At 39.0% G+C, this 24927-nt stretch overlaps 1 protein-coding gene across 1 annotated transcript; it reads right to left on the bottom strand.

The window, feature by feature from the left end:
- Nucleotides 1–6657: 6657 nt before the first annotated feature.
- LOC124270881 (G2/M phase-specific E3 ubiquitin-protein ligase-like) lies at nt 6658–11091 on the bottom strand. Its single transcript, XM_046705942.1, is given in 6 exon segments — nt 6658–7302; nt 8364–8426; nt 8429–8598; nt 8746–8887; nt 10285–10517; nt 10906–11091. Coding segments are annotated over 6 exon segments (1035 nt in total). The 5' UTR covers nt 11088–11091; the 3' UTR covers nt 6658–7057.
- Nucleotides 11092–24927: the final 13836 nt, after the last annotated feature.

The following is a 24927-nucleotide window of genomic DNA, read 5'->3' as shown; positions in this document are numbered from 1 at the left end:
GGCGTGTGACCAGTCAGCTGAATGGGAGGCCAGATTTGATGTACAGTATACCAGAAATGTTTGGTACGTTTGTGGAGAGGTTGAGGCCATACTGTGGTCTGAAGGTCACAACACATACAACTTGTAAACTTAAATCTTGTACTTGTAATGCAGGGTGTACATCAACTATTTAAACATTGACCTTGAAGTGTTTTTATATCCATTTTTAAGCCTAGCGGGAAATATGATTAATATGATGCAACATTTTTATTGTGCATTTCGCCATCCAAGTCGCTAAACTCTGTTAGCAAGATGTGAGATTACGGAAGTGAGGAAGTGTTTACCATAATAGTCATCAGCGATGTGTTTTTTATCCTGCTAGCAGTCGTATTATCGGGGTTTTTTCTGTTTCGGTACTCGTGCTCGCATTATTTTCGTAACATACATATTCCACTATAATGGCATGTGTGAAACAACATTACCATATATATACATTGAGCACGTGTTCTTCATAATATTGGTTCAGGATCATATTAATGACCAAAGCATCTTTAGAAGAAACTTCTTCAGTATAAAGTGTTTCGATTTTTTAAGAAAATAAAAACAGAACACTATATCCATATAAATAAGAACACAGTTTTATTTGAATGTATACCCGTCATAATGTGTATTTATCTTCCATTCATCGTAGGTACCCGTGATTACAAGTTCCCTGTGTCCCCTGTGGATGTAGCCGACATGTGGCAGTGCTGCACATGCCCTCTTCCCAAAGGTTTATCCAATGAGTTCAAGACTCTGTGCGACGAAATTGTCAGCACCGATGCGTTGAGTCCGCCTTCGAACAGCCAAGAATGTTTAGACTTGTTTCACAATCTGACTGCCACACTACCCCAGTAAACCACTTCTGTTAATTGCCATCAGGACTTACAGAAGTTTGTGGAATCAAAAATGAAAGAAATATAACTCTGTAGTTGCACAATTAATGGACGTTCTATCTTTGATACTGTGAAATGGTCATCATAATACGACAAATTACTGGCCCCTACAAAGTCGAAGGAACAAATCAACTGACTGTTACAGTAAGTCCAACGTGATGAGATATTTTCTCAAAAATATGTCTGTCTGTATGCAAGACTATCACAGTTTTCAAGTGTTATGGAAACGAAATACGGACTCACATACAGCCGGAGAGACAAACAGACCAGATGCTGACTACATCCCATTGCAGTATAAAAATATGCGGCTTCATGTTAATCACAATTCATGATTATCATGAAAGAAATAAAAAGTTGGCTCCACCAAGCTGGTCGCTTTGGTGTTTGTTAGTTTTGGTAATGATGACTAAACGCTAAATATGGTATTACAGAAAAGCCAACAATGTCACAATACATGTTTGTGATTCAACAACGAAAATGTCAATAAATACATAAACGTACTAAAAAAGCTATGATTACACAATGCCACATAGAAAGTGGCCAAATGTAACCTATGTTATATTTGGGATTACACTTTCTCAGTAAAGTACAGATTCTAGTACTTTTGTCTGGTTGAGTCCCTCATATTCACGCACCCAATCGCCAGCACACAAAGTCAGCCGCTTAACCCTCTCAACCCAACAAAAGTATTTCACCAAGAAAGTGTAATCCCAGATATAACATATGTTACTGAAAGTTGCTGCAGCTTTGGAAGTCGAATAATTTCTGCACATATACTGATGCCAAAACTATGGGAGTATATTAATGCCACACCCTATAAATATTTCCAACGGTGATAATACTTATAGCTACGTAGATATTACTTTCATCTACGTAGAATATTTATGTATGATGTTTAAACTATCACCCACTAGTGAATTATCCACTAACAATATAACAATGTAACAATATTTTCTCCAATTAATAATGACTCAATCAATAATCACGATTTGTGTTACTTTCTACCTTGACATGTCTATTGATATACACTCTCTCAAAAAAAGAAACGCAACCCCTATCTAAATATCTGACATCATTTCTAGAATAAAGATGGTGAATGTAAATTAGAATTTTCTTCAATACTGTTAATACGTTCCCATCTGATCAGTATAAGCTCCCAAACGGAACCATTTTCACACATGATGACCTTTGTATCCGTGTTATTTGAGAAAGTGCGAAATTGTCATGTACAAAATGCTAAAAGCCTGTTGCACGTGCAAATCGTTGAAAACACAGTTCATGTATAGGGTTTTAAAAGCACGCGTAGTTTGTAATTTTTCTCTCATAATTTGCTCTGCAAATCAAGTTCGAAAATGCCCCGTTTGAGTACAGCAAATCGAAATATTGCCATTGGTCGCATTGAGGCCGGGGAAAGCTTTGGAACAGTTGCCCGTCATCTAAACGTACACAAAACAACAATCTCACGACTTTGGAATCGTTACACACAGTTCCATGCAATTGAAGATCGTCCCAGGAGCGGTAGACCTAGGATCACCACACCGGCTCAGGATCGCTTTATTCGACTCAGCCACCTACGTAATCGGCATGCCACACCCACCATCACTGCAACACAGGTGCCAGGTTTGAGGAGAGTATCGGCCCAAACCATCAGGAACCGTTTACATGAGGCAAATTTACGTGCAAGAAGACCAGTTGTTGGGCCCGTCCTGAAACGCCAACATCGACGCCAACGTCTCAGGTGGTGTACTTACGTAAGGAGATGGACCCTAAGAAACTGGAGAAGAGTCTGGTTTAGTGACGAGTCTCGTTTTCTTCTTCAACGACGTGACGGTAGACAACGTGTCTATAGACGAGCAAATGAACGTTTTGCACCGAACTGCGTTCGACAGGTCGACAGATTTGGAGGAGGAAGCATCATGGTATGGGGAGCCATGTCTTACAACCAACGGTCAGACTTGGTCATCATTCGTGGCAATTTGACGGCACAACGGTACATTGATGACGTCTTACAGCCACATCTTCTGCCGATAATCAACCAACAGAGGGAGTTGTTTCAACATGACAATGCCCGCCCTCACACAGCTCGTGCAACAGTGGCATTCCTACAGAATTCAAACGTCAACGTGATGCCGTGGCCCTCCAGATCGCCAGACATCAATCCTATCGAACATCTGTGGGACCAGCTGGATCGTCGTGTTCGTGCACGTACACCACAACCGCACACGTTGGTTGAACTGGCCGCAGCACTCCAGGAAGAGTGCAGAGCAATCCCCCAGGAAAACATCCGCCGTCTGACTCGTTCTGTTCCGAGGAGGTGCACTGCTGTGATTAGAGCTCGTGGCTCTACAACGAGATACTGAAGACAACGCCCCCTAGCGTAAATTGAGAGTTCGATACTGACCTGCATTAACTGTTACCTTATACCGTGCTGACATAAGGTTCACCAGGTCAAATTTCATGGCATTATCTTTAAAAATACAAATGTAATAACCAGTTAAAATTGATATAAACATTACCAAAAAAAACAGGGGTTGCGTTTCTTTTTTGAGAGAGTGTACTATCTAAATATTAGATAAAGCAATGAATCACACTCACCACATTCCCTTAGAGCCGTAATAAAGAGCGGAGAGTACAAAATCTTCAAACTACACTCAACTATACGTTATTATTACAATATATATATATATATATATATATATCACACATAACCTGATTTAAGTTCCAGAAAATTACTGGAATATATTGACTCTTGTACTTTTTCTACTCCGGAAATTAGTTTTTTGAGGTAAATCGTCAATACGAAGGAGTGGGAATCCCTCAAACTTAATGAAATGTACGAAACCAATTCTATAAAGCACTGAGGGTACAATTCTATAGTTTTATATTTGCGCTGACTGTTTGAAAATTTGAATTAACCTCTGTACGTTGTAAATAATTGAAAAGGCAAAATGGGCAGAAATGACCAACATGCTTCCAAACATTTAATTGAATTAACAGTAAGTTAGTAGTCACCTTTATTTAAAATATAAATGTTTGTATAAATTAGTATCCAACTAGGGGGGCAACTTCGCAAGACAATATTACTGTCTGAGTAATGATGATACGTTTGATCCTTATATCATATAGTACCCTCTTCGTACATGTGCATCTAGTACGTAGATGAAAATGTTTACACTGTGTCTCTCATACGCTTCCACACCTATTTCTGATTTCAGAGAAAACATTAAATAGGTAAATATGCAATATCAAAATTTATGAGCATGGTCAAAACAAGACAAATACTGTAATATATTGAAAAACATATGAGTTGAATCCTACTACTAAGTGTGTACTGTATTGGTGAGAATAGCAAGTGATCCACTGTTTACCCACAGACAAACAGGCCACGATATAGTCTTTTGTAACCAAACAAATATACACAAATAACACAAGAATAGATTCACACACTCTTCAAAGTTACAAACTGTGATGAAATACATCCATACAATAGCCATCACATACAAGCTTCTTTAACTAAAATACGTACAGTAAATGTATCCTTGAAAAGATTGTCTTTTCTTTAAAGAAAGCATAACAGAGACGCGCAGTAAACTGTAAGACTGTGGAAAATGTTTCAAGTGTAAAACGATGGCAATAAATCTGACAAACCCGCAGGTGGTACTGCTATACGAGGGGCGTTCAAAAAGACGTCCGGTTCACCTAGAACATTATACAAATGCAGCTGTTTTTATGCTGTTTTTATTTTTTCTACATATCCTCTGTCAACCTCAAGCAAATTGCTTTTGCCATGATCCCGACACACGATCCCCGTTTCGTTTGACTTTTATCTTGGTATCCCCCAAAAACCAAAACGCAAAATCTGAAATACATGCATCACAAACTACAGGAAATAAAATATAAAAGAAATATTTTGTGTGTTTGATATAGGCAGAAGTCCTTTACAATCAAACGTAGATATTAAAGTGAATAAAAATGCAATTCCAAACTACAATCGCTTGTTAAAGTGACTTCCCCCTTCATGTTTACTGAAAGAGCTTGTTTTGGAGACACTACCCAACCCCTTTCAGATAACGTAATCATAAGGACATAACATATTCTAATGTTTTCACTTATTTATGCATGATGCGAAGGGTTCAAACTAAATACTGAATGGTCACACAAGTGTCAGCACCATATATATTGTAAACAGTGCGAGCTTCAACTTCTGCACACAACATTTTTGAAATCTAGAATTTAAATGGGCGTGTCCTTTAAAAACAACACCGTCTATAATTAAGCTATTCAAATCTTTTAATGTTGATTATGACGGGAAGCCATCCAATACTATACTGAACATATCTGATATGATGTTATCTGAGGGCATACCATTATCCAAGAGGTACAAAATGACAGATCGTTTTTCATTTTCTGCTATTTTTGGGGAATATTATACCCCAATGTGTTGTGATTACTAATATCTCGTTAACGACATTACCCACGTATGTGCATTTTTGGATAGTGCTTTGCTTATGATTCCTTTAAAGGTCACATGCAACGCAAAACACAACTTTGCAGATTCTGAACAGCTTTCGGTATGGGCGTGCAGTAACAAATTATCAAATTGCAATTTCAACTTATAAAGTTGAAACATAACGTGATGAAAAAAAACCCCGCGAAATCGTAGTTCAAACGATTCACTTATTTCACCCAAGGCGCTGGGGTGAGAGTGGTTTCAACAGCTGTGCTGCGCTGCGCCTATAGCGCATGCACAGTGATTAGGTTCGCGCGGCTTGAACCGGGAAGGCGATTCGTAAAAACACAGCAAGTGATGCGTGCAAGGATTATCGCTGTGGTCGAAGTTGGAGAACAAAGGATGTTTCTTGTGATTACAAGCATCTTTGGTGTGCAGTATTAAAAATACACTGGTCCCACACTTTTTCTTATATGTTTTCACGTCTTGCTTTTTGGGGGTTGGCAGATTTGCAAACCAGGTTTTCAAGAAAGTGTAGCATTAGAAATACTAATTTCATTGTTAAAAATTGCTCACCTTGAAAAATCAAATGTTTTAATACATGTTTATAGAAACATAGAAAAAATATGTTGATTGTGATAAGCAGTCTCTGTCACAGAAAAAACTCAATGTCTGTTTTATTGACACCTATGTGTCTGTCTGCCTGTCTGCTACTCACAATATGCAATACACAACTTCAATCATTGACCACATGCAATTTGAACTTAACACCTATCATGCTTTACACCATAAACAAAATACATTGATTTATGGCTCGTTCTGTCACATTACATAATTACACAGACAGGCAGGTGTGATACTTGTACACATGACATGTTATTATGTCTGTGGATTGCAAACAAACTGCATCTATTTTTCTCGGATGATTGGATCGGGCGGAAACCGATGCAAACTCAGATTGTCAGTTTCAAGTCCTGCTTTGTACCTCGACGAACGACAGTTTCCAGCCACGCAGTAGTTCACCATCTCAGTACTTGTTTATTGGATCGAACGCAAATGCAGAAAGCATGTATTTACAAAACCCAACATCTCAATACACATTCTTTATGGATAACAACTTCTTTTATTGTAAATGATGCAACGTTTCGGTATGTCACTCTTGCTTGACAACGGTATAAGAATCCATACCGAAACGTCGCATCATATACAATAAAAGTTGTTATCCATAACAAAATCTTACTTTCTTATTACTCACCATACTTCTAAAATGTCAATCACACAGATCATCTCTAAATACACACTCACAATGAGCCCTCAGAGTATCGGCAAATGAACCAGCCAATGAGAGACTTCGTTACACTTGAGTACACCCACCCGCTCTGACTGGGTTCGGTCTCCCGGGTACTTCGTTTCGAGGGAAGCAAACCCAAGTACAAAATATTGCACTTTTGATTTGCGATTGGGCACTTATTATTTGGTTTATTTGGTTTTTTTGACAATCAGCAGTGTATATTATATGTCATCGATAAGTAATAATTGCGTTTATATTATGTTTGTTTTTTTTTGGGTTGCACGTGACCTTTAAAATAAAATAGAAGCTTTACGAACATTTGACATCGATAATATAGTTAGGCTGACAACTTTCGGAACGCCCCTCGTATACCGACATACGTATCACACATCAAATTTATAGTTAAGCAATAAAGAAGCCGCCGCTGTGATTTATAGCATACGTCATTTTGTCTTCAAACATGCCGGCGTCAAATCTCCGCATCAACTCCAAAACCAAGCCACAAGTATGGGCAACTGGTAGTGGAGCTGGCGTTCTTTTCGGGACGAAAGTGATTGATATATTGTTATCAAAACCAAGAGGTGGGACACGCTCAGACCCCGTCCAAAACCTCAGTATGTCAGCGACTGTGACTGTGCTGTCTCCACCTGCAACATGATACAAACACAAATTTGCTCTATTATTTGAAAACAAATTAATTAGAATGCTTTGTGAGAAAATAACGGTAGCTGCTTTGTGAATTTATTTAAACATTGTCTGTTGGGTTTAAATGTTCAGATCTTAAACATATATTTTCAACTATATATTACTAAAAACATATTTTTATTCATTTCCAATCAGTGTTAATAAAGATTAGTCAAAATACAGATTTCTTTGGCTAGTGAGGAAACGTTTCACTGCAAAGGCGGGTATATCATTTTAAGATTGTAATCAATATCAAGGTGGGCATCAAATTAATTTATTATCTTTGTAGTTACTTACTGAACTGATATTATATAATTAGTTAAATTGTAAGAAGAGCGTCTTTGATAAAATCAAATAAAACTCGCCGGTAAAAGTACATTACGGCATCCATCAGCGTCGGGGATTTGTTACTTCAGTTGATATATTCAACAATAAAGGTGAGGTTCTGAATGCATCTATAAAACAACAGATTCCTTACCAGTTCTTTAATCTATGGCAGACACATAGGTAATCTGTGCATGTGCACACTGATATGGGGATAATGAAGAATTGTGAACGTTTGTCATGGTAACGAGTACAGGAAAAGCATTTCCCATTTACACATTTCTAAATCATCACCTCTTTCGCAACACTTTTAAATAGACACGTTACCACACTTCTCACTGTTTGCTTCGTTATATCGTATTCATAGATATTCTCCTATCAACATGGGCACATATTTTGAAATGGACAGTATCTTTTACTTCAAGTATGAAACAAGCTGTTTAGAGGATAATTTGTGTAGTGTTTTTGTATGATGGGACAGCGCTGTTTTCTCGATCTTACTGTCGGACATCAGTTGAAAATATCATGTTTTGTGTTCTGTTGTCTTACGGCATGATAAATTATGTTGGTGTGCTCACGGACTACCTTGTAAAATGTGATGTAGCACTGGCAAATGAAGCAATTCTAAAGTTTGCATATGTTTATAATATTTGCGTACATATAGAAAAGCTCATTTCATAGAGCTTATGCGACAACTTACTCTCACAAGTACGAAGGAAATCTTCCCGGGCAAACATCGTGACGTCTTCTTGAGATCTGTTGTCGAGCCAAGAGGGGATAAATGCACTGTGTACATCGATTTTAGCTGCCGATAGTTTATAGGCCCAACAGTATCAACGAAGAGGGATTCAGTGGCTTCGGATGATCCAGTTATGTACTTCAGCATTTCAAGATCGTGTAGTCCTTTTCGAAAGTCCTGAATTTCTGCGTGAATCCTGTTAATGGCAGTCATTATATACACTGTCAATATTTCACTTTCTGAAGTTGCTGATGCACCGATAAGACACAGCTACGAGCTACATGTTAATCACGAGAGTAAACAGTATCAAAATGTAAATAAACATCTCCTCCTGAAAACTCACCTGTAGAACATGTGTGATTTGAACAGCTGACGGACCAAGTCCTCCTTGTCATCCAACCCAATATTACAAATGGGTTTCATTATTCCAGAATCTAACATCCAGTTGGTGGTTTTCTCGTCTTGACAGGTTATCCTAAACTCATCTGTGGTATCACAGTTCAGGATCCGTTTGCCAGAAGACACCAACGTGAACATATTACAAATCAGCATACATAATATTTCTGATAGTTACAGTCAATGTAATAACGTATTTATCATCGGGGTGATAATAAGGTCCTTCAATGCTTAATTTCAGCACTAGTCGTATGCACAATTGTGAAAGTAGAAATCAGGGACATTGCTGTAAATTGGTATGGCGTGTTTTGTAAATGTATATATCTTATTTATACATGGACGTATTGAAATGTATTAACACATGTTCAAATCGAGTTGTAACAATTACATGGCGCCAGTAGACTTAACTATTTTTATCCAGGGCACGTTTACTCAAATCCACAAGTATTTTGCACTGGTCAAATGCTCTATACATGAGAGTTGCCAAATCTTCACTGTCAAGAGGGTTTAATGTGTTTGTAAACAAGGTGCCAAACGTATCAAACACACACACACACACACACACACACACACACACACACACACACACACACACACACACACACACACACACACATATGCAATAAATCGCAAAGGACGTTGAAGAACAACGTGTGGTTTTTTTCACGATAAATCACGGTTCTTTATCATTACATCATTTCGGGGGATTCGAACATGCAACTGGATGACGTAGTAAATTCTAGTGTGTTGTTCCCAACAGATCTAACCTGGCTACTCGGACGAGCCCAATGGCCGAATGCTCGCATTCAAACGTGGCAGTAACATGACATGTATTGGGAGAAAAGGCGCACATAATTGAGAATAAGTGAGCGAATATCCCTGAAATACCAAACGTGACTCCCCTGTGCATAGAATAGACTTGTCCGCCATTGTCAGGGTCGGATTGTATTCAGGGAGACATCATTATGTAAACACAGGTAAATATTGCTTGTACATATTAGTAGTATTATTAGATGAACTTGTTGATGTTCACAAAATATTGATATCTCATATATAAGAAATATACGACTCGAGGTCGTTGTTTGAAACACTACAGGGAGAATACACCACTCAGGTCTGCGTCCCTCATATAATTTATTCTTCCTGTAGTGTTTATTGTACCATAAACAATTCTACACGTCGTTTATTTCTTAAATACACATACGACTAGTGGCCCTTAGCAATGATTGCGAAAGCCGAGAACTATTTTGATTTCATTTTCAGAACCAACATTCATCCCACATTTCCGCTTCTTTCCCACAGAGGTTTTAGAGCTCAAAACACAAGACAGATATGTGGTTCAATAAGACAAAAAAACAAAAAAAATCGGGGAAGTTGTCCTGTTATCAAAGTACGATCTATCATTTTAATGAATTAATAAATTCTATCATTATTTCATCCTCTGATGAACACATTACATGTTTGCTTGCCTTGTGCAGCATGTCACGGACATGTATATCTGGTACATCCTCCAGACGGATGTCTCCAACCTCTCGCCCAACCAGGAAACCATAGGTTGATCCGCTTAAAAACGGAAAACCTGGTCCGCCATTGAGTATGCTCCAAGCGACCATCTTTCCGGCTTCCCTGTAGCGACCAGCTTCTAGGGCTCCAACGTCGTGTCGGAATGACCCACCTTCACCCTCCAACAACTGCACCTTTAAATCCTTCATCAGTTCGCTGGAATATTGTAAAAAATAAGCACATCTGAGTATACGAATCACACGCCAGACTGTGATAAAGACCACGGCCTTTATTTTCGAAGCTCTCTTAGCGCTAAGATAGTCGTAAGTACCATACATTAACATTAACTTACGACTATCTTAGCGCTAAGAGTGCTTCGAAAATGTAGGCCCATATGGAGAAACTGACAGCTCATATTTGAATAATTAAGGAACATTTACTCATGTACATACGCTTTAAATACAACTGTTATGGGATACCGTTCGTGTTTGCATGTTGCAATGCCTAATTGTTACATACAATACCCATTCACATGTCTATGCCCATCACTAATGTATGTGAGTAATAATATACACTCGTACCCATTCCTCTGCCAAACACTTACGTAAAAAATTCCCGCCTTGGTCCGCCATCATCTGCACCATCTTCTAAGCCGACGTCTTCATTTGAAAACTCAATATATACAGGGCGCCTGAAGTCAAAGGCTGACTTATTCACTGCCCTCCTCGCTGTCTGTAGCACCTTGTTGCGTTGGATGAGAAAGGGCTGGGTGCCTTCTATCACCATCTCGCTCCTCGAAACTTCTATTATCTCACTTTGAGTAAGACGTAATGGAAAGTGGCAAATAAAGCAAACATAAAGCTTGGAATATATTCCTTTACACCCAAAATGGTGTAATGACAATAAACACATATAGTAAATATTATGATGATCCAGAGACAAGATTAATTCATGTTGGCAACAATTCACATGAAACTGACTCTTATATATACCAATCAACGCTCAGATAGTATGTAGATATATTAATTCCTTGAAGTACATTTAATAGTGGTGGCCACTTTTTTTGGGGCAAACATGTAATGGCACATATGAGCGCAATGTAGAAGTCCACGAGAGTACGTATAAATAAGTAGTTTACAAACAAGAACACTTACGTCGAGTGCGGACTTTCGGTCCATATTATGTTTTATCATAATATCTGGTGCTTGTAGATGTATATTGAAATTCTTAATACACGTATTAAATGTATGATTACACACTGAATAATTTACCTGTGTACGGTGGAGGTAAGTTGGGGATCTGGCCAAATTTACAACAACAACAAATTTAACTATTTTAATGTAAAGCTTGTTAACTTCGCTGGGTTTTATTCATGCAAAAAGAACTGAACGTTTTCCCATGACAAAACCTGTACACGGTTTAGAATAAACTCTTGAAACGTAAACATTCACAACAAACATGTCTGAGTGCTTGTCAACATTTTACTAAAGCTACATTTCATGTTTGTTGCCACCCTATGTATTACAGAGCCGCAAGAGACCAATATGCAAACATAACACTCTGATACCATATAAGTAAATGGTGTTCTTGATTTAATGGTGGACACATCATGATGGGAAATTGTCGGATGTTCATTGCTGTATATGTCAGGAGCATGGCGGTAACATCAGGCCGTTGCCTCATCTTAGAAGTGTTTTACAAATTTTACACTTAACTGTCACCATATCAGTAGCATCCATACAAAAAGGTTACGCACCATATCCAGCATGTCCTCCATGTCCGGTCTATGGAAGATAATAGTTGGTGTGCCAGAATATGATGGCATGTCACTGTCCATGTACTGAAGTAGAAAGAGTATATGTGTGCAGTTCGAGTAATTAATGGCTTTGTACTAGACTACATCAGACTACACTTTACATTAAATATTTTGTATCATTCTTATGCTGTTAAAGTCCACACGAACAGTAACGTCTATTTGAGGGGGAAAATATACATGATACTCGGTGTTCGCAAAACAGTGAGTCTATCCAGTCCCAATGGTGATTCCTATCACAAACACATGCAAAGTCAAGTCAATTCTTCCCCTGAAGGAACACGATAATAAATGGTGCATGTTGCAATAAGGAATTGCATCGAAAACCGGTTTGGCCATTGGTGCGTCACATTTTGAAAAGTCTTGCACATATATGCAAGAATATGTTTTAAAGCTTTACTAAGACCTCTAAAGAAATGTAGACAACAGGGCTGAAGCCTCTGGCCTTTTGCTTGACATGAAGGTTGACTTTCTGAAAAATGATGCCATTCCTCTGGTCATACAGTCTTCTTATTAGCTTGCGTTTACACTAAATCTTTACGCATTATTCTGAGTAGGACACAAACGAGTTTTTTTCACTGGCCTCTTTAAATGCTAGCTTAGGTGGGTAAAACAATGGACTGGAATTGACTATCGTACAATTCTTGATAAACAATTTTTATCATCGATATTCGAAAAGCTTAAGTTAACCTCCTTGACCAGTTTCCCATGTGTTGAAATGAGCAATATCCGCACACAAATTCAGATTCATGTGCAAAGAGAAACAGATGGGCAAGGTGAAAATCACAATAACGCAAATGGAAAGCTATTTCCGTACTCCGATACAATACGTGTACCATTTAGGCTCTATACACAGTGCTCAGCCACGTAATCAGCTCTTTGTGTATCTGTTAAGCTCAAAGCATCACTAAGATGCAGGAAGTGGCAAAACAAAATGCAATACCCACAAGAAGTCGACTCGGAGATACTCAGAGGACTTCTGTTTGCATCAGCTGGGATGAGGTCATTTGGCTCATCTTGGACAGTACGATCCGTGTCTGCACCTTCCTCTACTGTTGCCTGCACCAAATACAAATGTATTCAATATTGCTTTCAGTGTGGGGGTTTTGTAACACAACATTTGTGTGTGTTTCACAGAGTATATAAATACATTAGAAACCTTCCATCGTCAATGTAGCAAGATGAACTAATGCAGCACGTCACAGACAGTGCATGCATACATGCATATCTGTAGCAGTCACTGTGGTGATATTTGATGTTAACGAAACGACTGAAAATAACCTATTCATCCCCATTTCATTTTATATAATTGTTTAATGTGAACCTTACACGATGCGACTTTACCAGTGAACCAGACGGTGGCCGCAAACGCGTAAGAGCGACATATTTTGGAGAGTGTGACTGCTACAACTGATGCCAAATAAAACGACTATCGACTCAATTCGTGTCTAGACTCACAGTAACAGTCTAAAGCAATCTAAGAATTTATCCCAGTATGTATACTATTCCAAAAAGGAAACGCATCACCGAGAAAGCTGTTATAAAAAATGTTGTATTTTCAAACATGTATAACTCGTCCACAAATAGACTTTAGTACATGATTTTTACATCAGTTTAGATAACGGAGACGTTGAGCGCGATGGTGGCCACGTAGCATGGTCCCGACGTCGGGACCTAGCTCTCAGTCCAATCTGGATATCCTCCGGAGTCCAGGCACCCTGACTGCTGTGCTTTCACCCGTGGTAGTACGATTACGCAAATGTAGTACCCTGATGTATGGATCTTGGGTTGCAGTGGTGACTCGAGGTCTGCCTGTACGGGGACGATCATTTGTTATACTTGTCTGGTTGTAACGAGCTGGAAGCAGTGATATCGTGCTCAGACTAACATTCAGACGCCTGGCTACAGAAAATTGGTAATCTCCAGCGTGCATTCTATCAATGGCGATGTTCCATGTCCCAATGTCAAGACGTGGTGTAGTCATTTGACCTTGAAACTCCTTCAAAACGGATACCGATTTCCCAAATTAATCTGGATTTTTTATAGCCAGACAGTGCATGCTCTTTGCCGCACAATTTCAAATGGAAGGTGATTTCTGTTGCTTTGGGGCGATTCCTTTTTAATTCTTGTAAGAAATCTCATTGAAATCAACATTTTTAGGTAAAGTCATTTTCCACTTGTGCAATAGTGTAAAATCATGTTATCAACACTTTCGGTACATATTTTGACGATTGTTTTGAACACAATTGGTACTTATTAGATTTGTTAAAATACAAAGCGCCTGTGCGTTTCTTTTTAGAGATAGTATATTTTACACAACTTTACAATCATCTTTCAACGATCGGCCAACTGATCATCATTGTCTAACTCTTGTTTTTGCCAGTTGTTTATTTGCAACTTCGGAAATGTCTTCGGAATTCTGTTGACGTCCTGAACTTAACGTCAATGCATACCGACCAGCTGTCACTGTGGCTGACTTACCGTGGTAGTTCTGGAGACACTTGTATAGTCTAATGATATCATTTGTATACATTTGTTGTCTATACGTACTTCCAGATATCAAATAGTGATACAGCAGACACTTTGTGTGAATTTATTCGCTTTAAAACTTTCACACAACTGGGGACAAACGCCGTGGCAAGCTCAAACTTTCATACAGTTTGGCTCTCACTGTATGAAGGTTCGGTATACAATGAACACAAAATAAAAGTCAATAGTTAATAAAAGCAAGTATACCCCTGACTCTGACGAGGATTGTGTGCTAACCGCTGTTCTGGACCTGGTCCTAGGCCTCCTTGTTGTGGCTGCATCTGAACACTAACAGAAATGAATTGTAACATGAACTTAATAACTATACTAGCCACATAAGGAAACTGTGCATTGTCAAAATATTATCCCAGTTGATAAGTACGATAACAATGTCAAAGGTACATATAAACTTTTGGAGGGATCATGAGACCATAACAAGTCGGGAGAATTTCAATTGAAAAGTCAATCACAATGACGGGACACAAGCGGGACAGGGGTCAAACGACAATGTCACAAGCTCAATTACGGGTATGTCCACCATCGGCTTTGAGAACAGCAGTGCATCGACGACGCATAGAGCCTATCAAACGTGCAAGGAAGGCTTGTGGGATGTCACGCCAGATTCTCTCAAGTTCTGTTGCAAGGTCAAGGACGTTATCTGGCGGATGAGGAAGACGGCGTAGACGTCCATCCATCTCGTCCCAAACATTCTCTATCGGAGAGAGATCCGGTGAATTGGCAGGCCAAGGCAGTAAGTCAACGTTGTGGTGTTGCAAGAAATCCATAGCAACCCTTGCCGTATGAAGGCGGGCATTGTCCTGTTGGAATGTTAACACAGGGCCATGACGTTGCAGAAAAGGAATTGCCACAGGTCGATGAATCTTATCCCTGTAGCCCACACCAGTTAAGTTGCCCTGAACAATCACCAAAGGAGTTCTTTGGCGTGATGTTATTCCACCCCAAATCATCACGGAACCACCACCAAAGTGATTCCTCTCCCAATACACAGGCCTGTGCATAACGTTCACCCACGCGTCTATAGGCACGTTGACGTCCATCACTATGGGAAATGTTAACCCTGCACTCATCTGTAAAAATAACATTTCTCCACCAAAACAAGGGTCTGCGGACATGATTTCGGCACCACATTCGGCGAGCTTGTCGATGACGTTGTGTCAGGATAGGCCGTATGGCGGGACGTCGTGGTCTGATCCTGTGATGACGTAAACGTTGTCGAACTGTGTTGGGGTTGATACGGCGAAGTCCTGGGATGGTTCGGGCAGTCATCACTGCAGTCTGAAACCTGTGGCGAAGATGGGTCACCCTTATCCATCTGTCCTGTCTTGGCGTTATTACACGTGGACGTCCAGAACGTGGCCGATCGATGACGTCATTTGTGTTCTGGTAGCGTCTCACCAGTGCAGAAATGGTGTTCCGGTGGCAGTGGAAATGTGCAGCCACTTGTCGTTGAGACATTCCCCCACGGACCATCCCAATGGCCTCATGACGTTGTGCAGACGTGAGCCTTGCATGCTATGCGTTTCAATAGCCATTTAATTTTTTGAACGATCGCACGGGCAGGGGTTGAGATTTCCAAAGTGACAGTATTGTGTAGCATGCATTTGCTCTGTTCCTCTTTCCCGGAATGCAAGTGCACCAACGTATTGCACGTCTCAAGGACGAACTCACTGACGTCACGGAACGTGGTACGTGCATGCATGTTGGATACATGAAACTATTCTTTAAGTTTAAATCCTTTTGTGTCTACACAGGTTTGATAAATTAAGATGTTAAATTTGTGTATGCACAGTTTCTTTATGTGCCTAGTATACATTTTTACAAATCACCTAAACAGATGTTTTGTGGTTAAACGGGTTCATATGAGTTGCCTGAATGGGATATTCGGGGGAAGCAACTCTGTTTATGGAACTGTGGCGCCTTAGATGACGATGAGGCCAAATCGTCAGAATTAAGTCTTTTAAAACGAATTTTTGATGCACTATTGCTAAAAATTAAGTAAGTAATAAAATAAATATTTCATTATGTTTAAATTATAATATACTATAAATATAGTCTTATAGGCAAAGTTATAATAAAGGGAAAAATAACGCTCGTGTACGAACAGAAAGCATACAGTGATTTACGTTTGAACTCCCTTCTTACTAAGGTGTGCTGTTCACAAATGAACCAACTAGTATCATTGTGCCAATTATACATGAGAATTGACCTTCCTATGACATAAATTATTATATAATTGCCAGTTAAAACAAGATAGTTAAAACCTAGATGCACATGTAGAATACTAAAATGCATTATATTTCGACACTATAAATAGAATGTTCACTACTTAAAACATATTACGAATAATTAGAATTTAGCATGAAAGGCACAGTTTATGTTGGTGAACCAACCATAATAGTGATCTAATACTAGTGATATCAAGTACTGTTAATGGCCTTTGTGGTAAGTAAACTGTGTAATATACTGCACATCCATCTGGTGTATCACCTACCTATTGTCTCTGTGTGCAGGTAGAATCGTATGGGGTTTGTGTTTACCCTTTGCAGGTATTCGCTGACGGCCTCTTCATTGTGCCATTTCTCTGATACACGCTGTGCATTAAAATAGCACAGCGTGCACAGCACCTCATCTATGTTTATGTCCTCAAACGATTTCCCACCCGGAAAAAACATTTTTTTGGCATAATCAAGGAGCCCCTCACGGGTGATATCCTTTGGGGCATCGTAGTAGTGTTTTCCGCCCCCCCCCCGCTCAGACATGAGCTGGAAACGACCTTTGGTGTGGTGTTTCCAGCCCAGTTCCACTTTCCTAGTGGCAAAACATTTGGCGTTTCCGGTTCTCCTCCTCTTGCGCCTCTCCATAAATGTGGTCAGTACTGATGTTGATAGATTCAATAAAATATTACAAAAAATGAATTGCATTGATTAAAGGTTTATATAATAAGTGTTTGTAAACTATGTTATTTGATATTTACACATTCAGTTCCTATTTCAAACTAGCGCCCCAGAGAAAAGCTTCATCACAGAGACCCGTGAAGATCCGGGTTAAAATTGATCTTCACTAACCCATGCTTGTCGTAAGAGGCGACTAACGAGTTAGGGTGGTCAGGCTCACTGACTTGGTCGACACATGTCATTGGTTTCCAATTGTGTAGATCGATGTTCATGATGTTGATCATTTAAAGGTCTTGTCCACACTCGATTATATTCAGACTGCTCACTAACTCACTCATTTCAGAACGTGTGCCCGGAGAGCGGAAAATCGGAGGTTCGGGCCCCGTCAGCGTCATACCAAAAGACTTCAAAGTTGGTATTTGTTGTTATCCTCCCTGAAGCTAGACATTAAGGGGATAAATGATCGACCGGTGGTCGGCTCTGAGCAAGTATACTGTGTCTAAAGGGTACTCCTGTTAAACTTTGCATAGTATTACGGCGTATCTGAGTTTGCTACATTATTCAGGATTAGTAGACACACACACACGCACACGCTCACTCATGCACACACACTAACATGTGATAATATTGAACGCAAGGGTAAGGCCCCATACATGACCTTATTTTAAAGTCATGAGATCAAACCCAAGATTAGTTTGTCCTACTTAATGTCCATTACTAAAATACAGACAAATACAGTGTAAAATTGTAAGGTCGTTAAATATTATTTCAGACCAACCACCAATTTACCTCTGAATATGTAATGTGGGTCTCTGCTTTAGAGCAGCTGTATTAACGAAAGTTGAAGAATTATTTTGTTTCTGCTTTGTGCAAACGTAATTGTATAGTTTCCTACTGGTTTATCTTTGGGTTAATGAAAACCTACACCCTTGGTTTCCGGCATGTTGCCATTAAAATATAACATAAATATTTCGCTTTAAAAGATTTTTTTCATAGTAACTTCCTTGCGGTGTGATGAAACCTAAACATGGACAATTGTATTCAGCTGAAACACGCACGCACACACACACTCACTCACTCACTCACACACACACTCACTCACACTCACACACTCACTCACTCACTCACTCCCACTCACACTCACTCACTCCTACACCTCACACACACACTCACTCACTCACACACGTCACACACTCACACACACGTACACACTCACACACACTCACTCACACACACACACTCTCTTACATGGTGATAATTAGGTGGTTTTTCAACCAAACCATGTGCAGGATTCGCATAGAGTTATTTCAAAGGTTCGTTGAAAGAGAGTACCCAGTTGTACCTGAAAGGTTGGAGCTGCTGGAATATTGCTCGACTTAAAGGGAACGTTCATTATTGTTACCCTCGACTGACTAATCTTGTCACAGTCTTGTGGATGTGGTTCTGTCACTCTAAACCTGAAACAGATGAAGCGGTTTCACTGGTCTCCTGTTATTTCAAGTTCGATTGGGTAATTTTTACTGAAAGCAGCGTTAAACCAAATATACTATTGTGATCTGAAACTTCTGATATAAACGTATTTGAATGTATTTAGAAGTGATACACACAAGGACGAGTATGTATGGATGCCAACTCCTTTATTATGAGGAACACAACGTTTTGGAGTATATATAATCATTCACCTGTTGAAGGAGTAGGTATATACTCCGAAACGTTTTGGTCTCCATAATAAAGAACATGAAATGTACATGCAGCACCACTTGTTTGGATATATAAACGTTGGGTTTTCATTTGCACGCCATTACAATCTTACAGCAAGTGAACTGCAAAACAAAAACTTAAAACACATCAGACAACCCCCGTCATTTTTCCAACAACACAACGCCCGACTTCATGCGGCAAGACTGACAACAGCCGTTTTGAGGAATCACAACATTAAGGTGCTGCAATGGCCCTCCAGGTGACTGGATGTAACAAAATTGTACATTTATGGGGCGTTTAACTCAACTCACTCACTCGCTCACTCTCTACGATGATGGAATGGTGTTTGTCGCTTGTATTTTCAATGAAGGGCAAAATCACCCTCAAGATTACACGGCGTCGGACAATATGTACACGTACACAATGCTATTTACAAGCGATGTATCATGGAAAAAATGACTTTATGACATTTCCAACCGTTTAAAGTCTCCCGGCATCTGTTTCTAATCCTGACCCTGTCCCCAATCAGGTTGACACCTAGAAGACGAGATTCTTCTAACCCAATCTGCAGAAAGATAGACACTACATGACTGCCAAATTAGTGCAAAAAGGATTTATCAGGATTGTATAGAGTTTTAGTTCTATAAAGTGTACATTATTTTATTATATATAGTGTCACATGCTGTAGTACACAATTTATAGTCATATAATGATACATTAAAAACAACACTCGACCAATTGGCCTACGGGAACAAGATTACCAGAAGGGACATATACACAAACACATACTTACATACTCCAGAATCATACTCGAAGAATACGAAGAGGCAAATAGTCCAGGAGGAGAATCTCAAAAGGGGCCTAGAAATAGGATTTCGTAGCCTCCCCAGTACTGATTTTGTTTGACACTATTTTCAGTTAGTATGATGTCTTGGGCTCATGAAAAGGCCTGTAATACTCTCAGATTGTGGTATCAGGTTTTTTACAGGCCATTATATGTGGTGGGGGTCTGCGAGCATTTTCGTCACATTTGGTTTGCTGCCCGACAACACCTCAAAGTTAATCATTAATAGTTTTACTACTATCAATCTGATCACTTTCATTTTGACTTCTGTGTACTGCTAAAGGATGTAGAAATTATTTGACATAATTTTGTTTTGAAAAAAAATCAAAATGGCCGCCATTTTGTTTTGTCGTGTTTTTCCTTCTCAGCACTTAAATTTACATAAAAATGAACACCGAATGTTTCCATTTACATCCAAAGTTGATACTTTTGATGTTTTTTGACACTTGTTTCTCCTAGAGTGATGGCTTGGGCACAAAACAAGTCATTTTGTATGGTCATATCGTGGTAATTTAATGTTTTACAGCTTATTCTTTGAGACAGGGGTATTTTAGCGATTCTCCGACTTTTCATGGAAATGTGTGAGGGTGATTTATTTAATGGCAGTTAACATTATTTTTGTTACTAAAACAAGTTGTTTTTGTTTTCTCTTTACTTCTAGAGTGACGGCATATTATTAGGAATTTTTATATATTACCCAGAATTCAAAATGGCCGCCAAAATGGCCGCCATTGTAGTTTAACTTCATATACTTAGTGGAGGACTAAATTTGTACTGATATGAAATCCAAACAACTCATTTGGTGTCTAATGTTTAATACAGTATAGGAATAGAGCTAAATTTCAATGATATGGTCAATCAAAGCTTCACACTCCTAAAATATTTGATGAAATAACATTATCCAGAAGTGTTTGAAAACTATGCTTCATGGCCGATAACTACGTCTAAGCTTTGGTTGTAGGTATTCAAATTGTTCTATCAGATAACTCTTAATCACATTTGATACATCCATAAGCTTGCAATTAACCCTCCTTTTCACTTTCTTTCATTTCATATGTTACTTCATGTCAGAATCGGACCTGTAAAGATCCGGGTTAGAATTGGAACACTGACATAGTTACATGTTACAGGCTATGGTCTTGTCAAAGGCCAAGGTCGAGTATCGTCACTTTTTGTTGTGACGTCACTTGAATTGTTCGATGACGTAATTGCATTCGGGCAGTCACCCCGTCAGAAGTTGATCTTAAACTTACATTCAAATTCCTTCATTGTTTCCTTTTTCTTTTCAACACAAATTCCAGCAATAATAACAGTACTGCTATTTTTGAGGGCATTATCATTTGCAGAAGCCCTCGGGCTTTTTCAACTGCCCTCCTTCGTCGGGCAGTTAATGGAAGACCTCGGGCTTCTGCAAATGCCTTCAAAAATAGCATTACCCTTATCACATTGAATAGTATATAACAAGAGTGTCCGGACCCGAAGCCCAGGAAGGACAAACATGCTTGTCATATTCAGCCCCTTTTGAAAAGCGAGTCATACCCAAACACACCCATTAAAAAATCTCTATGAAATAATTCCAATTTCATCACATAAAGGTACTTAACTGTTTTTAAGTCATGAATAAAAAGTAATAATAAATATCCCAATACAATTAGTTTTTGAAATAAAAAAACATAAACCATACAGAGCAATACATTGATAAAAAAATATATAAAAATATTATTTTTGTATATTTTTTTAGTAAAAACACCGAATATATGAACAAGTATATAAATAATTATATGTATGTATACCTTGTTTTCTAAGAATACTGCTATGTGTTGTGACAGTCCAAGTGATTGAAGGATTTCTTCCATCTGAAAAGGAAGAACAAGATACACATCCTAATATCATCTACATGAAATAATGGTTTTGTCAATAAAAAGATCTTGATTATGGATTAAGTATGAAAGTTCATTATGTACGGCAGGTTTGGCATTATGTTTCAAGGCATAACAAGTGCCTACAGAGTAAACAAGAAAAAAAGTCTATATATTTACACGTAGGATAAACTTTTAATTGTACATTACTATAATAATTGTGAATTTGACTTTTACAAACCATGGCCACAAAATTGATTCATGTGACTGTGTGCATTACGTATGAAGTATGAATCTATGATTCAAAGTTAAGGAATATGTAACATTGAGTGACAGTGAGTAAGCAAAGTTTAAAAGGCAGCGAGACGATTTTGGGGGGTTGCGTAGTTCAGAAAGGGGTTGGGGGTGTAGGTCGTGCACAATTTATTTTCACCATTTTCTCACGAGGAAAGGGGAAGTGCGCACCCCTGCAACCCAACCACCACCACCAGCAACAACAACAACCCCTTTCTGGGTCCGCCTATTATGCTATCAGTTATAGCAGGCCTGATCCATGCGTCTGTGTCAAATATTTGTCTCACCTGCTTAAACATTGAGTGAATGATGTCTAAATGAAACAGACACACAGTGACGGTAGATAGGTATCGCAGCATTCATTAGCAAAGAACAATGGGGGTTAATACCTTGGTACGAGGTTGCTGATAAATAATCCTTTCCTGATATTGTTCTCTTACATTGAACACATGTAGTAGCTACTTCCTGCTTTTCTCATAACATGAGTTATCTCCCTTCCGGCGCGAAAAACTGCAACTTCCGTAACGTACTTGGCAACAATGTCATGTAACTTTCAGAACAAAGTGTACATGAATGAGAAACAGTGATAGAAAATTGTTCAAATTCAGTTATAAAATTGTTCGTTATAAGATTGGTTATGTGAAAGCATCTGACAGTAAACCCATTACTAATTGTGAGAGATATACACAGAAACTTGAAAGTAACTCCACTGCTGACTGGTTCAAGCTTTTGTTCAGACACTACTACAAGACCAAATATGAAACCCTCTCTGCCTCCCCTTCATTACCTTTCCATTTCATATTGTGGTGATGTGGATCTTTATTCCACTGATTGTCAGGTTGAAATGAAGGCATCATGTGATTTTGTGGATGTGTCAGAGGAAGATGCTCACCGTATTGATACTTTAAAGGGCAACTTTACACGAATACTAACCTTTTTATGTTGCACTGTATCATCATTAAAAGTGTTTGTCAAGAATTTTTAAAGCAAAAACAGTACAGATATCAGAAGTAACTAAATCATTGTTTACATTATATCGATTCAGATTTTGCACATTAACAGAGATTTCTATGTCCACAATAAACACACCTTGGCTTATGTCCCTTGGAAATGACGTCATTGGTGACAAACCGACAAACGAATGACGTTGTTAGACCCATTTCATGTGGTGCAGGTATAAGTGTGGTTCTTGTGCCTCGATGCGCAGGCTACTGTTTTAATCCAGCTGTTGCCTGGCCGTTAGCTGGCTATATATTGTCAGTTCCACACTATAGTGACGTTGCAGTTTGAAAAAACGTATACAGGGGCGGATACAGCTTTTTGAGAAAAATTGGGGGCGGGGGGGTGCACACTATAAGGAGGGGTGCACACTTCATTTTCACCCAAGTTTCAATGGTCATTTAATATCCTTTAAGGACAAACAAAGGGGGGCGGGCGGACCCCTGCACGAGTTTAAAGCGTTCGCCCGTCACGGCGAAGAACGGTTTGATTCCCCCCTTGAGCACAGGCCCTCGTGTCTTTGCGAGGATTAAAGATTATATAACATATATACAAAAATTTGAGATGACCTCCGACTCGAAATGCTTCACAGTATAATACGTTATGACGTATTGTATTGTACTGTGGAGCCTTTCGAGTCGGGGGTCATCTCAATAACAATTTTTTTTTAATCATTAATCATTTTAATCACCTGTGCTCTTGAGTACAATACGTTGAGCCCACACACTCATTTGCTAAGTAAACACGCCTATGCCAGAACATATCTATGATGAGCTGCTGCACTCTTGCAATACGTTTAGCTCTGTTAAGTGACCATTTATAGATGTTTCTGTTCATTAATGTTGATGCAGTGGTGCCCCGTAATCAGTAATAGTCAAGAAGGTGTCTTATGTTTCAGTCTGGAAGCTGACGGGAAAGTGTACGTCAAGTACGAAGTTAAAGGACAAAATCACGTGGCAGTTCCCACTCACTTCTTTAAAGCGATTGTCATCAAGAATATATGATTGGTCAGTTTGAACTCCAGTCTTACGTCATGCCCAATCAGATGCTTCCAGCGTACACGCCCCTCAAGAAATTCTTCTGGTCTTTCTCCTTTTTGACAAGATTCCCAGGAATATGTTTCATAAAATTAAGGGTGTGGAGCGATGAATAACAGTTACGAGGACTTGAGAACTGTGATATGTTATTTGACAACATGTTATGAAAAGCGTTTGTGTATGTGTGTGTCTGCAGGGGCGGACAGAGCTTTTGGAGAAGGTGTGTGTGTGTGTGTGTGTGTGTGTGTGTCAGAGTATTGCACACTATTGAGGAAAAGAGGGGTGCACTTCAATTTCATTTCCCCTGTAGCCCCTTCCCCCCCCCTAGATCCGCCTATGGTATACATTGTACAAACAGTCTTACCACGTATACCAAATTGTACAACATTCAACCTGAGTCGGTAGTCTTTCAACCGTATCGTTTTTCACAAAAAATAAAACGTTTATGCACTACATCTGGCTTGCCATCGGTGAATGTGTCGGCATTCTACGTTTGTTACTTAATTCCTACGTAAATCGTACAATATATATCCAACCTCTTCCACTCTTCCTACCTATCGATACCATATTCAGATACATCACGAAGATAAATGCAATTGGCAGTTTTTAATTCTGTTTGAAATTCGTTTATTCTA

The sequence above is a fragment of the Haliotis rubra genome, unplaced genomic scaffold, assembly GCF_003918875.1.
Source record: "Haliotis rubra isolate DU_JTF1 unplaced genomic scaffold, ASM391887v1 Scf1554, whole genome shotgun sequence".
NCBI lineage: Eukaryota > Metazoa > Mollusca > Gastropoda > Lepetellida > Haliotidae > Haliotis > Haliotis rubra.
This window is presented reverse-complemented; position numbering and strand designations above follow the sequence as displayed.